This window comes from Danio rerio, chromosome 24 (assembly GCF_052040795.2).
Source record: "Danio rerio strain M-AB ecotype USA chromosome 24, GRCz13ab, whole genome shotgun sequence".
Classification (NCBI taxonomy): Eukaryota; Metazoa; Chordata; class Actinopteri; order Cypriniformes; family Danionidae; genus Danio; species Danio rerio.
In genome coordinates, this window is record NC_141044.1 from 11,732,738 (window position 1) to 11,746,512 (window position 13,775).

Sequence of the window (13,775 nt, forward strand, 5' to 3'; positions counted from 1 at the left end):
TTATTTTTTAGGAAATCTTTAGAAAAACCTCCCTGTATATGATGCATTCACATTGTCAATGTAATCTCCCCTAATTTAAATGTTAAATATGTGGGTAAGAACTTTCACACATTTCGTATAGCAAAAAATAAATTAATTAACAAACTTTATGTACCCAGGCCCTGAAGTGAACCTTTAAAGTGGAAGTGGTGGATCCAGAGTTCATCTACCTTCTAATGGTACACTTTTTCTTTTTCATTTATCATTATCTTTTCTCAACTATTATCCAGAAAATAATCTAAGCTGTCCTTATGGTTTTATGATTATCTTTATCACACAAGTCCAATTCCAAAAAACCTGGGATGTTGCAGAGAAATCAAAAAATTGTATTATGTTAATTCTTGTATTCAATCAACAAATATAGAAAGAAAATATTTTCAGCATTTTACTGATCATCTTAACTGTGTTTGATTTTTTTTTTATTTTGATGACTGCAATACAAAGAACAACTAAGTCTGGTTTCTCTCAAGGTATTTTCCTTCACCTCCGTCAGTTAGTGAAGTTTGTTCCTTGCCACTGTTGCCACTAGCTTGCTTAGTTTGGGACTTGTAGAGCTGCAAATCGATGGACTTCAATTTCAATTTACTACAACTTCTAAGCTGCTTTGACACAATCTACATTGTAAAAGAGGTATAGAAATAAACAAAGACGAAGATAAAAGTTGGGACAGAAGCAAGTCACATATACTGTAAAAAATATGTTGCTTACATACATTTTTAAGTTGAATGCATTTAACTTTTCAAGTCCTTTTAACTTGTATCAACTTAAAACATTAAGTTAAAATTAAAATTTAAAAAAGCTCGAACCTGATTAAATTTCCAAATTACGTTAAAGTAACATAATAACTCTTCTATTTTGTTATTTTTTACAGTGTATCTAAATACAAACGCTTGGAAGCAGTCTGCAATAGGTAAACAATTGAAGATAATTTTAAAGAGAATAAAATAATAATGATTTTATTGCATTTGCAAATTTGTAAAATTTTATTTATATTTCCTATTTCTCCCTGTAACTCACATACTCATGCTATTTAAATATTATCTCCTCTTTGTCTTTGTCTTCAAATTATGCAAAATATGTTGTATTTTCTTCATATTGATATTTGACCTTACAGTTATCCTACTTAACTGACAGTTCATGGTACAAAATGTTCTTTCCCTACGTTGATATTTGCATGAGTTATTGTTTTCTTCAGTTAGATGCGTGCTGAAACCACAAACCTTTCAACATATATTGTATCTTGAGGGTCATGGTGAACTAACTTCATCTTTATCCCAGCAAAAGATAGAACAAATGATCTGGTATAGAGTAGGCCTATAGTCTACCTAATGGATATCTGTTGCTGACACATAAAGATGGAAGTGCTCGATTACCATATAATTTTCAACATTTTCTAGGTACTCACAATCTTTCTCTTGCTACTTGACTTATATCTGCAAATGCATTGAAATTCTTCTCTGTAAGTATATTATGCTGACTTCTGGAGAAAGTCTTATTTGTTTTATTTCGGCTAGAATAAAAGCAGTAAAAAAAAAAAAAAAACATTTTAAGGTCAAAATTATTAGTCCCTTAAAGCTATATATTTTTTCAGTTGTCTACAGAACAAACTATCGTTATACAATAACTTGCCTAATTACCCTAACCTAGTTAACTAATTAACCTAGTTGACCCTTTAAATGTCACTTTAAGCTGTATAGAAGTGTCTTGAAAAAAATCTAATAAATAATTTTTAATGTCATCATGACAAAGATAAAATAAATCAATTATTAGAAATGAGTTAAACTATTATGTATAGAAATGTGTTGAAAAAATCTTCTCTCCGTAAACAGAAATTGGGGGGAAAAATAAAGAGGGGGGCTAAAAATTCAGGAGGGCTTATAATTCTGACTTCAACTTAACAAAGGTTAAGTCTTTAAATTGCTTGGTATGCATATACCTTCAAAATAAATTGAACAATACAAAAAACTCTCACCATGGCAAAGACAAAAGAAACCAAGTTATTAGAAACTAATTATTAAAACTATCTTGTTTAAGAATGTTGAAATAAAATCTTCTCTTCATTAACCCTTGTGCACTGTTCAAATGTACTACCCTTTTGTTATGTTTGGGATAAAAACACACACTGAATTAACTGTAAAGTGCATTAAACAAATATTTTTTTCAATTTTTTCAATTTGTTTTTTTGCATAAATCTGTTAAACAACCTTAGTCCTGATCAAAATTGCTAAATTGTTTAGAACATTACAGGATTTTAACTCTTTAATTGCCAAGTTTACAAATGATGTCACTGATTTGGTGAAAAAACACACAAAATGACGTATTTTCAAGACAAAAAGTAATTGTGGACTGCTTTTTTAAACTTTTATCACAGTCTTGGACATGTGAATGATTAGTAACAGAATTCGCTTTGATGCATTTTAAAATTTCCATTTTATTTCCCCCTAATTTACTGTTGTTGCCCATTTTACTTCCATTATAACCACATTTGATGGTGCATAAATACAGTCTTTGTTTTTATTTACTCCATGTAGTTCTGAGAGCTAAGATGTATATTTTGATTTTCTCAGACACATCAAGGTAAGTGCATAAAGGTTACTCTCACGCACTCAGACACACATACACACATACACACATACACACGCTTTAATTTGCTTTTCAAGAGTTGACACTTAGCTGATGATCCATCAAAAGCTTGTTTGGCATGCTGTCCCGGGAGAGAGCCCCAAGCTCAAGGGATCCTCGAGCCCGGGGCTTCCCTTCCATTCGCAGAGCGAGAGGGGAGCTTGAGCTCATTGGATCTCAGAACTCCCCGGCTGCGGTAGCTAAGGGAACACGTGAGAAACAAGGCTAGACAAGTGTTTGATTGTTATGCATGATGTATATCTTTGCATAGTGGGAGGAGACCGGAGAACTAGGGGGAAAACCCCGGCGGACACCAGGAGAATATACAAACTCCTCCCAGAAACGCCTATTGGCCTGGCAGGACCAGGGCCGGCAGTGTTCTTGCTGTGGGGCTTACAGTGCTAACCACTGGGCCGCCGTGCTGCCCGATCAATGGTAAAGGAGGAGAATTGGGGAGGAAGGGGGGTTTCTTCCAAAGTAAGATAAAGTGGACTGAAAACTGTGGTTAATTATTGTAGCTTAGGGCTCATATGATTGCAAGATAATGATTAGCTAATATCTCGAAATTAGTTTATAAATAAACCTCGCTTAATGTTCATATAAAAACCAGAAACTATAAGCTTTTTTGCACAGGCCTATCTAAAGGGTTAATGGTGCCAACTGATGATTAACAGTAAAAATGACAAATTATACCTCTTTCCCACAGGTAAAACCAGCAACAATCAAGAATGCATGATTATGGTGTCATGGTTTTGTAATAAAAAATATGGTTATAATGGAAGTCAATGGGGCAAAAACAGCCACCAACAGCAAATTAGGGATGCATCAAAGACAATTTTGTTTCACATGTCCAAGATTTTGATAAAAGGTAAAAAAAATCCAGTCCACACTTACTTTTTATATTAAAAATACGCCATTTTGTGTATGTGAGTGTTTTTTTTTTTATAACAAAAGGGTAGTAAATTTGCCCAGAGTGTATCGTTGAGTTTTTAAAAAAAATTTATTTCAAAGCATTTTCTCAAAATATGTGTCAAAGATTTTCACCAAAAATCATTCTGCTAGCTGAAACACAGAAAATGTTATGGCTCAATTAAGACACAAAATCACATGAAAAGATCCCCAACAGTACATAAAGGTAACACTTGGCAAAATGTCACCAGAGGGCTAATCATTTTGACTTCAACTGTATGTTCATCAAAAATTGATTTTTACATTTAGCTGAGAGAGAGAGCAACAACATCCCTCCTCTCCTCTTGACATTATCATGTGCATGTGACCTCTCAACTCCAGTCATCTATCAGTGCTTCATTGAACTTGCATTTAATACATAGAGATGATACATAAGGAATGTAATTTAGTGCGAGAACAGTACAGTCTATGGTCTAAAAGTGGAATTTCTTAACCTAGAGCCTGATTTAAAAAGAGAGAAAAAAAAGGGAAGCTAGTTTTGCTTATCAGAGGTCTCAGGTCCACAGCCCCCATAGCACACAGCATTTTTGTCTGAATTTCTGAAGCTGCATAATTAATTTCCTCCCACTTTTTTCCCTTGTAGTAAACTGTATTTAATTATTAAGGTGCAATTTTGCAGTCAGCTAATGCGTGTTTCAAGGGTTTAGAGACAAACCCTTTCCTCCTTCCTCACTTGCAATGCATTATGCGAATGAATAATTAATTATTTAAATCAATACTCAGATTTACTATACTGTACATGATTACTGTACATTTACGCGTTATTCACAGAAAAGTCTTGGCATCTGCTCTTGGCGAGTTGGTGAAAGGTGTATAATTGTATCTAATGGTATATCTACTTAAAATGTTTTCTTGGGTCCGAAAAACATCAAAAATCATGAATTGAGTAATCCACTCACAATATTAAAAGCTTTTTATTTACTTCACCATGGCCATTCCCTATTTTAAGATGATGGATTATATACACAGCTAGTGTTTTTCAACCAATGATGTACTTCCGGTGAAAGCTTGACTATTTTCAATTTCATAAGATTTCTTTTAGAGCATTGATGTTGTAATGTAATTCAAATATAATTAGTTAAATAGTCTTAAGCATCCATTAGGTTGTTATTCAAACATTTAAACACAGGCGCTGTCATTAGCAGCAGGCTAGCTTAGAAATTCCACTGAAAATACTGGGTTAAAATTAATTTCCATATTTTAAAGACACGGCGTGGAAAAAAATCTTATTTAATGCAGTACTTTTTGTTTGGTCTGATAGCCACTTTATATTGTATCTCAGCCAGGCTGTGAAGATCGCTGTTTTTTTTCTTTTTTTTAAGAAATCAGATCATAAATGCAGCAATTTTGTATGGGATGACATTAACCAGAAGCCCTGGGGCTGGGACTAAAGGTTTGTGTGCCCCATTGCCCCAGTGTACCCCATTGGGGGTCACTTTCCATTGCTTTGTCACAAAAAAATTTAATAAAATGAAAAATAAATAAACAGATAAATAAAGGGCAGCAAGTTGGCACAGTGGGTAGCACAATCGCCTCACAGCAAGAATGTCGCTGGGTCATTTGGCGTTTATGTGTGGAGTTTGCATGTTCTCCCCATTTTTGCGTGGGTTTCCTTCAGGTGCTCTATAGGTGAATTGGGAAGCTAAATTATTGAAGCTAAATTATTCGTAGTGTATGAAAGTGAACGATTGTGTATGGATGTTTCCCAGTGTTGGGTTGCAGCTGGAAGGGCATCCGCTGTGTAAAACATATACTAGATAAACTGCCGGTTAATTCTGTGGTGGTGACCCTAGTTTAATAAAGGGACTAAGCCAAAAAGAAAATGAATTAATGAATAAATAAATAAAAAAATAAAATACTTGACTAATGTACTTTGGCGTGACTAGTGGTCAGAATGGATTATTGAGCAAATTTATTGATTTTGATTATATTCATTCAATCAATAAGTTTGATTTATATAACCATACACACTCTTAACGCTATAAAGTTTCCAAAGTATAATAAAGCATGTTGTTCTAAAGAAAAAATGTTATTGCAAAAATGTTTTGCGACTTTTATTTTGAATTTATGACGTCATCGAAACATGGCTGAACTAGACATTGGAAAGCATTGCGAAATAAAATCTTGCAAACAAAAAGGTATGTTCTTTGTTATTTATTGTTAGTTAACTGCTAAAAAAATAGGTGAAATAAATTAAAGATGTTTGCACCGTTTAAATCTATCTAATGATCCTGTCTATTTATTAAAACAGACATTGTACTGATGTTTTGTAAAGTGATTCAGCAGGAATCAACAGTATCTGTTCATTACTTATAAAATATATACACCTAATTGTAACATATTTTATGTTTCCTTGCAGATTTTTTACCATTCGTGTGTAGCAGCTGTTCTGGGGTGTTTTGGTAAGTTTTTTATTCTGTTGATTTGAAGATGCTCATCGTGACAATGTGAGAGCTAGCTACACTAATGAGTATGATCAAATTTGATTCTTCAACTTTTATTTTATGGAAACCATCAAGTGTGGAACACAGAAGCCGGGATTCCCATTCTTGTCCAGAGGTGAGTGAAACAGACTGTTGACGTGTTTTTCAAAGAAAAAAAAACTGTTAAATCCACATTATTAATGCAGTGTACATTGTTAAAACAGTGAAAACACCGATAATTTTCTGTGGATTATTTTTTTCAGGTGCCTGTCAAAAGAGATGTTTCTGTGTCAGGGGCAAGCACATTATATCCATGCAGCTTTGAGGACTGCAAAGGGAAAGAACTGCTGCCTGTCATCTGCCCACACTGTGAAAAACACTTCTGCTTGACGTACAAAAACTTGCAAAACATTTTCAAAATCCCTATGTTTCATGTTTTAAAATGGCTTACATGATAAAATAAGTGTCATTTGTTCTCTTCTACTTTTTCCTCTGGTTTTAGGCATCGGCATCAGGATGACCATAAGTGTGAGAAGTTGGAGCAACCAAAGGCTAGGATGGCTGCAACAAAAGAGCTGGTTCAGAAAATAGTGGGTCAGTTTTTATATTTATTTAATTTTGTGACATGGAAATTACTGTCAGATCTTCCAGAGGGTTTCATAGCAATACACTGGAGATGCTTGTTTTTAACCTGATTTCTAAATTGTACATGTACACTCACCGGCCACTTTATTAGGTAACAGGGGGGGACTGGCCATTGGGACATTTCCCGGTGGCCTGACGGTCAACTTGGCCTAGCGCAGTGCGGTCGATTACCTCACTTCGACATGCCATAGGCTGTTTGCAGCTTGATGGACACCTCAAACCATAAATCAGGCGATCGCGATCACCATAAGGTCCAATCATTTCAAGTTGAAATGATTTACATTTACAGTTGAAGTCTAAAGTACAGTTGAAATATTAACCCCCCTGAATTATTAGCACCCCTGTTTATTTTTTTTCCTTAATTTCTGTTGAACGGAGAGCAGATTTTTCAACACATTTCTAAACATAATAGGTTTAATAACTCATTTATAATAACTGATTTATTTTATCTTTGCCATGATGACTGTAAATAATATTTGACTAGATATTTTTCAAAACACTTCTATACAGCTTAAAGTGACATTTAAAGGCTTAACTATGTTAATTTCGTTAACTAGGCATTTTAGGGTAAATCAGCAAGTTATTGTATAATGATGGTTTGTTCTGTATCAGGAAAAAAATATAGCTTAAAGGGGCTAATAATTTTGACCTTAAATGCCTTTAAAAAAATAAAAACTGCTTTTATTCTACTTGAAATAAAAAATAAGACTTTCTCCAGAAGAAAAATATTATCAGACATACTGTGAAAATTTCCTTAATTTGTTAAACATCATTTGGGAAATATTTAAAAAAGACAAAAAAAATTCAATAGGGGCCTAATAATTCTGACTTGAACTTTATATAATCATTTGGCAGGCGGGCATTTTCATCTCCATTGACTTACAGTAGATACAAATAAAAAAAATACAATTAGAGAATGAGCAACAATATGTCTCGTTTAGTCAAATGCAGTGGGATACAACATGTGTTTTTATATAGGCATAGTCTATAAATTAAATTAAAAAATTATAGGTAAAATAAAAGTAAATTGAATTGCTGCATCATGTCTTAGTGGTTCAAGGTTTTTATATAACAAACAAGCAAACCAAAAATCGAATATATGGAATGGAAGTAGAAATATTGTGTGTTCAGAAAGTTTTGAGCCTATTAAGTTTTTGAGGATTTATTAATTTATTCATTAATAATTTGTCTGGTAGTCTACATGGTACAATAAATAATACACTTACAACAGAGTACAATATTAGCAGTCAGAGAATTACATGAAAAGGGTAACGTACAGGCTGGTCTGAGTGTTTCATATACTGCTGATCTACTGGGATTTTCACACACAACCATTTCTAGGGTTTACAGAGGAAAAAAAACAAGGTATGCAATGGAGCATTTTTGAACACACAACACATCTAACCTTGAGGAGGATGGGCTACAGCAGCAGAAGACCACACCGGGTGCCACTCCTGTCAGATAAGAACAGGAAAACGAGGCTACAATTTACACAGGCTCACCAAAATTGGTCAATAGAAGATTAGAAAAACATTGGCTGGTCTGATGAGTCTCGATTCCTGCTGCGACATTCAGGGTTAGAATTCTCATCAGTGTTGGGTCATCCTGCCATGTATCAATGGTTCAAGCTGGTGGTGGTGGTGGTGTAATGGTGTGGGGGATATTTTCTTTGCACATTTTGGGCTCATTTGTTCCAATTGAGCATTGTTTCAACCCCACAGCCTACCTGAGTATTGTTGTGGACCATCCCTTTATGACCACAGTGTACCCCTCTTCTGATGGTCACTTCCAGCAGGATAATGCGCATAAAGTGCGAATTATCTCAGACTGGTTTCTTGAACATGACAACGAGTCCATTGTACTCAAATGGCCTCCACAGTCACCAGATTTCAATCCAATAGAGCACCTTTGGGATGTGGTGGAACGGGACATTCGGATCATGGATGTTTATCCAACAAATCTGCAGCAACTGCATGATGCTATAATGTCAATATGGACCAAAATCTCTAAGGAATATTTCCAGTCCCTTATTGAATCTATTCCACAAAGGATTAAGGCAGTTCTAAAGGCAAATGATGATACAACCCTGTACTAGTAAGATGTACCTAATAAAGTGGCCAGTGAGTGTATATTGTTTTTGGATTTGTTTTGTCTCAACACTGTTTTGTTCCACACGAGGGCAGTAGAGACTCATCTTAAACAGCATGTGATGACAACAAATTCTAAGAAATCCAAACAGTAATCTTTACAATACTTCCAACAGAATCAAAGAAGAACGCACCACCAAGTAAAGGTAGAAAAGGAGCAAAAAATGCTGCAACTGCTGCAAAAGTTGCCCTAATGAAGCTTAAAATGCATGCTTCAGGAGATAAAGGCCTGCCTCAGGTATCAAAGCTATATTTTATTATATTATGCCTTTTTACCATACATTTATGAGCAAATATCACATCAGAGGTTTTCCTTCTGTAGGCAGAACGGACGTATTTCCAGGTGTTTCTGCCCAAAGATGCTAAAGACTCTAGTTTGCCCTTGTTCTTCTGTTCGAAATGGAGTGTCGGGAAAATAGTGGACTTTGCTGCATCTCAGGCCAGTTTGAAGAACAACAACAATGTGCTCGCTGCTAAGGTCAGCCAAACAGCAATACATTTACTAATGAAAATTTTCTGTAGAATTATGTGTTGTTATTTCTTTTATACTCATCATTTTGACATGTTCTACACAGAAACTCCGCCTGTGCCATCCTGAGACAGGCGAAGCCTTCAGGATGGATGCTAGCCTCCAATCACTGCTCTCCCACACAGAGTGTCCCCTGCACAATGGAGGCAATGTCATTCTGGAATATCTGGATAACGATAGTTCTGGACTGGATGATGTTACAACCTATATACCATTGAACTGATAGAAAACCCCACAACCATTCTGCAAAAAGATTTAGAGTGGCCTATACAAATTGTGTCATACAGTTTATGTGCATTGTAAATATATTTCACATATGACATACTGATTATTTTTAATAAATGGGCCAGTGATACAATGTTGTCATCTTTATCTATTTGTTCAAAAATACATAAAAATTGTAGTACACCTTTTAATGAACTATGTGAATTACATGACATGAATACACATCAAAATTAAAACAAAAAGTCTCATTAAAAATATATATACATTTCTTATCTCTGTTATATTAATATTTCTGTTTAACAGAGAGATTTTCTTCAACACATTTCTAAACAATAGTTTTAATTACTAACTTCAAATAACTGATTTATTTTATCCTTGCCATGATGACAGTAAATAAAATTTTACTACATATTTTCACAACACTTCTATACAGCTTAAAGTGACATTTAAAGGCTTAACTAGGTTAATTGGGTTAACTAGTTAGGTTAGGGTAATTAGGCAAGTTATTGTATAATGATGATTTGTTCTGTAGACTATCAAAAACAATATAACTAAAAGGGGCTAATAATTTACTCCTTAATTTGAGTTTTAAAAATTAAAAACTGCTTTTATTGTTGTCGAAATAAAACAAATAGGACTTTCTCCAGAAGAAAAAAATTTATCAGACCTACTGTAAAAATTTTGTTGCTCTGTTAAACATCACTTGGAAAGTATTTAAAAAAGAATAAAAATTCAAAAGGGGGCTAATAATTCTCACTTCAACTGTACACACACACACACACACACACACACACACACACACACACATATATATATATATATATATATATATATATATATATATATATATATACATACATACATACACACACATACACACACACACACACACACACACACACACACACACACACACACACACACACACACACATATGTATATATATATATATATATATATATATATATATATATACATATATATATATATATATACATACATATACATACATATACAGAAATATACATATACATCTATAATATAATAATAATGAAAATTCTGTCATTAATTACTCACCTTCATGTCATTCCAGTCTCAGACCACCCTACATCTTCGGAACACAATGTTAGATCAAAGTCTCCAAGCCAGATAAATAAGATCCAGCCCTGGCCACCAGATCTTGTCAATCTTGTCAGTAAATGTCAGTTTCTCTGGGTATCTGGACAACAAGTCAGCAGAGTTTTCAAAACCCAAATCTGTTAACCAGTATTCAACTGAATTAAGAGTCTACTGTCAATATAGGAGTTGACTGTGGAAGGAAGGCAGAAGAGAACAGAAGCAGGAGACGATGTGATGATAATAGAAGAGCAGGGTTTATTGAATAATCTTAGTTGCATCTGTTTCAGTGCCCTCTCATACTTGGTCTGAACAGCACAAATATAACGTTATTATACATCCGGCCACAAGATCTTGAATTAGAGATATCTCATATCAGGGAAAAAAAATGCCATCGCTGTAAGACTAAACAATAGAAATACACTAAAAGCAGAACAAGTAATACAAAACATATATAATAAAAAAATCACTCGTTCATTCATTTTCTTTTCGCCTTACTCCCTTTTTGTATCCGGGGTTGCCACGGCGGAATGAACCACCAACTTATCCAGCACATGTTTTACGCAGCGGATGCCCTTCTGGCTGCAACCCATCTCTGGGAAACATCCATACACACAATTTAGTCTACCCAATTCACCTGTACAGCATGTCTTTGGACTGTGGGGGAAACCGGAGCACCCAGAGGAAACCCACGCGAACGCAGGGAGAACATGCAAACTCCACACAGAAACGGCAACTGAGCCGAGGTTCGAACCTGCGACCTAGTGACCTCCTTGCTGTGAGGCAAATGTGCTACCCACTGTGCCACTGCGTCGCCCCTATTTAAATTAAGAGTTCCCTTATCATCCATTGACAGAAACGGTCATGGGACCGTTCAAAGCAATAGTATCTAAATGCAGCCTTGATGATGCAAGCTGAGACCGCATATCTCAGACACAATGCACTCAATATTAGCTAGTGACGTCAATGTGAGGTAGGGTTATGGCAGGGTGGACTTAGGTGAGCGCATTAAAAAGCATTGCATGCAGCGCAGATTGCACTGCATCAGGCCTGCATTCAGTCCCCTCTCATTCAAAGTATTGAAAATAAATCAAAAACATTTCATGGGAGTTCAGTGGATCAAATGTAATCAAATGTTCTATGAACACTGTAACAAAACAGACTTCGCCTATATCTTCTCCTCCAAGATCAGTGTGTGAGTATAACATGTTAGCATTAGAGTCTCTAGCTCAGCACATAAGAGTCTCCTACTGTCCTACTGCACATGATTTTAGTATGACTAACCACTGGAGACACATGGAATGATTTGACAATGTTTTTGGTTCCTTTTCTGGGGCTTTGTTTATAAAGTGTGCATATGCTCAGATTTGATCTTGTGTACGCTTAAAGAAACACTTCATTTTTCAAGTGCTCTAGAATCATAAATTGGAGTTTTCTGATTACATTCAGCTGATCTCCAGGCCTGGTGGTAGCACATTTAGCATAAATCATTAAATCGTATTAGATCAATAGCATGTTGCACAAAACAAATTTAAAACAGTTTCAATAATTTTTCCATTTAAAGAATAACTATTCTGAAGTCAAACTGACCTTTTATTAGCCTAATGCTGAGACTGCTTTACTCGCATTCTGTAGGCTACACAGTTTATTCCATGTTGCCTTTTTATTTTATTTTTAACTAAAGATTTTGTGATGTCTTGATTTACTAATGCATAAAATCCTCAGTAAATACAGTTGAAACCATGTTTACATACACTCTAAAAAAGTAACATAACCATTTAAAAAAAAAAGTCTGGTGGTAAATCATAATAAACATTTAATATTTTAGGTTCGTTAGGATTATCTGAATTATTTACATTTGCTAAATGCCTGAATAATGAGAGAATTTTTGTTTTTGAGAGTTTTTTTTATTAATTTCTAAACAGTCAAAAGTTTACATACATTTCATTGTTTTTTTTTTTTTTTTTTTAGCTTTGCTTTCAAACTGCATAACTTTGATCAAATGTCTTGGGTATCCTTCCACAAGCTTTTAACAATAGTTTGAAGGAATTTTGGCCTATTCCTCCTGGCAGAATTGGTGTAACTGAGTCAGATTTGTTTGATGTCTTGCTCAAGCTTTTTCAACTCTGCCCACAAATGTTCTATAGGATTGAGGTCAGGGCTTTGTGATGGCCACTCCAAAAACATTCACTCGGTTGTCTTTAAAGCACATTTTATCTAATTTGGCTGAATGCTCAGGGTCATGGTCTGTTTGCAACACCCATAAGTGGTCAAGTTTTAATTTCCTGGCTGATGTCTTGAGATGTTGCTTCAGTATTTCTACATAATGTTCTTTCTTCATGATGCCATCTATGCTGTGAAGTGGACCAGTCCCTCCTGCAGCAAAACATCCCCTTAACATGATGCTGCCACCACCATACTATACTGTTGGGATGGTGTTCCTAAGCTTGTAAGCTTTCCCCTTTGTCCTCCAAATGTAATGTTGTATGCAGCAGATAACCCTTCAAGCTGCAACCTGTGCTGGGAAACACCCACACACTCTCTTAATTACACAAACACTCATACATTTTGGCCAATTTAGATCATCCAATTCAAGTTTAGTGCTTGTCTTTGGACTGTGGGGGAAATCAGAGCACCCAGAGGAAATCCACATGAACATGGGGAGAATATGCAAACTCCACACAGAAGTGCCAACTGACCAAGACAAGAGTCGAACCAGTGATGTTTTTGTTGTGACTGTGATAACCACTGAACCAAATCTAGAAATGCCAAATAACATGCAGTTTTTTAAACCATTGATTATGATTGTGTACTATTTTCCTATCACATGAAACATCTAAATGTGTAAGCTTTTTCAAAAATTTTGACCCACTTTTCATAAAATGGCTGAAACTTGACACTCCAAAAAAGCCTCTACATCCACCATCAAGACCCTAGTTTCAGGCTTTTTAAAACCTGTGCTCGATATTGGTGTGAACTCTTTTATAATGACTTTAATTAGTAGCATTTACAGGGCACAAATCTGACAGCAGTCAGCTGCACACAATTTGAGTCTTTCCC

General features: G+C 35.1%; 1 protein-coding gene across 1 annotated transcript; it reads left to right on the top strand.

Annotated features, from left to right (window-relative positions):
• Window positions 1–5,708: 5,708 nt before the first annotated feature.
• On the top strand, window positions 5,709–9,729 carry zfand1 (zinc finger, AN1-type domain 1). The gene is given in 8 exon segments (NM_001003651.1): window positions 5,709–5,768; window positions 5,990–6,032; window positions 6,150–6,189; window positions 6,317–6,444; window positions 6,556–6,647; window positions 8,962–9,083; window positions 9,168–9,323; window positions 9,421–9,729. Coding segments are annotated over 8 exon segments (813 nt in total). The 5' UTR covers window positions 5,709–5,713; the 3' UTR covers window positions 9,598–9,729.
• The last annotated feature ends 4,046 nt before the right edge of the window (window positions 9,730–13,775 follow it).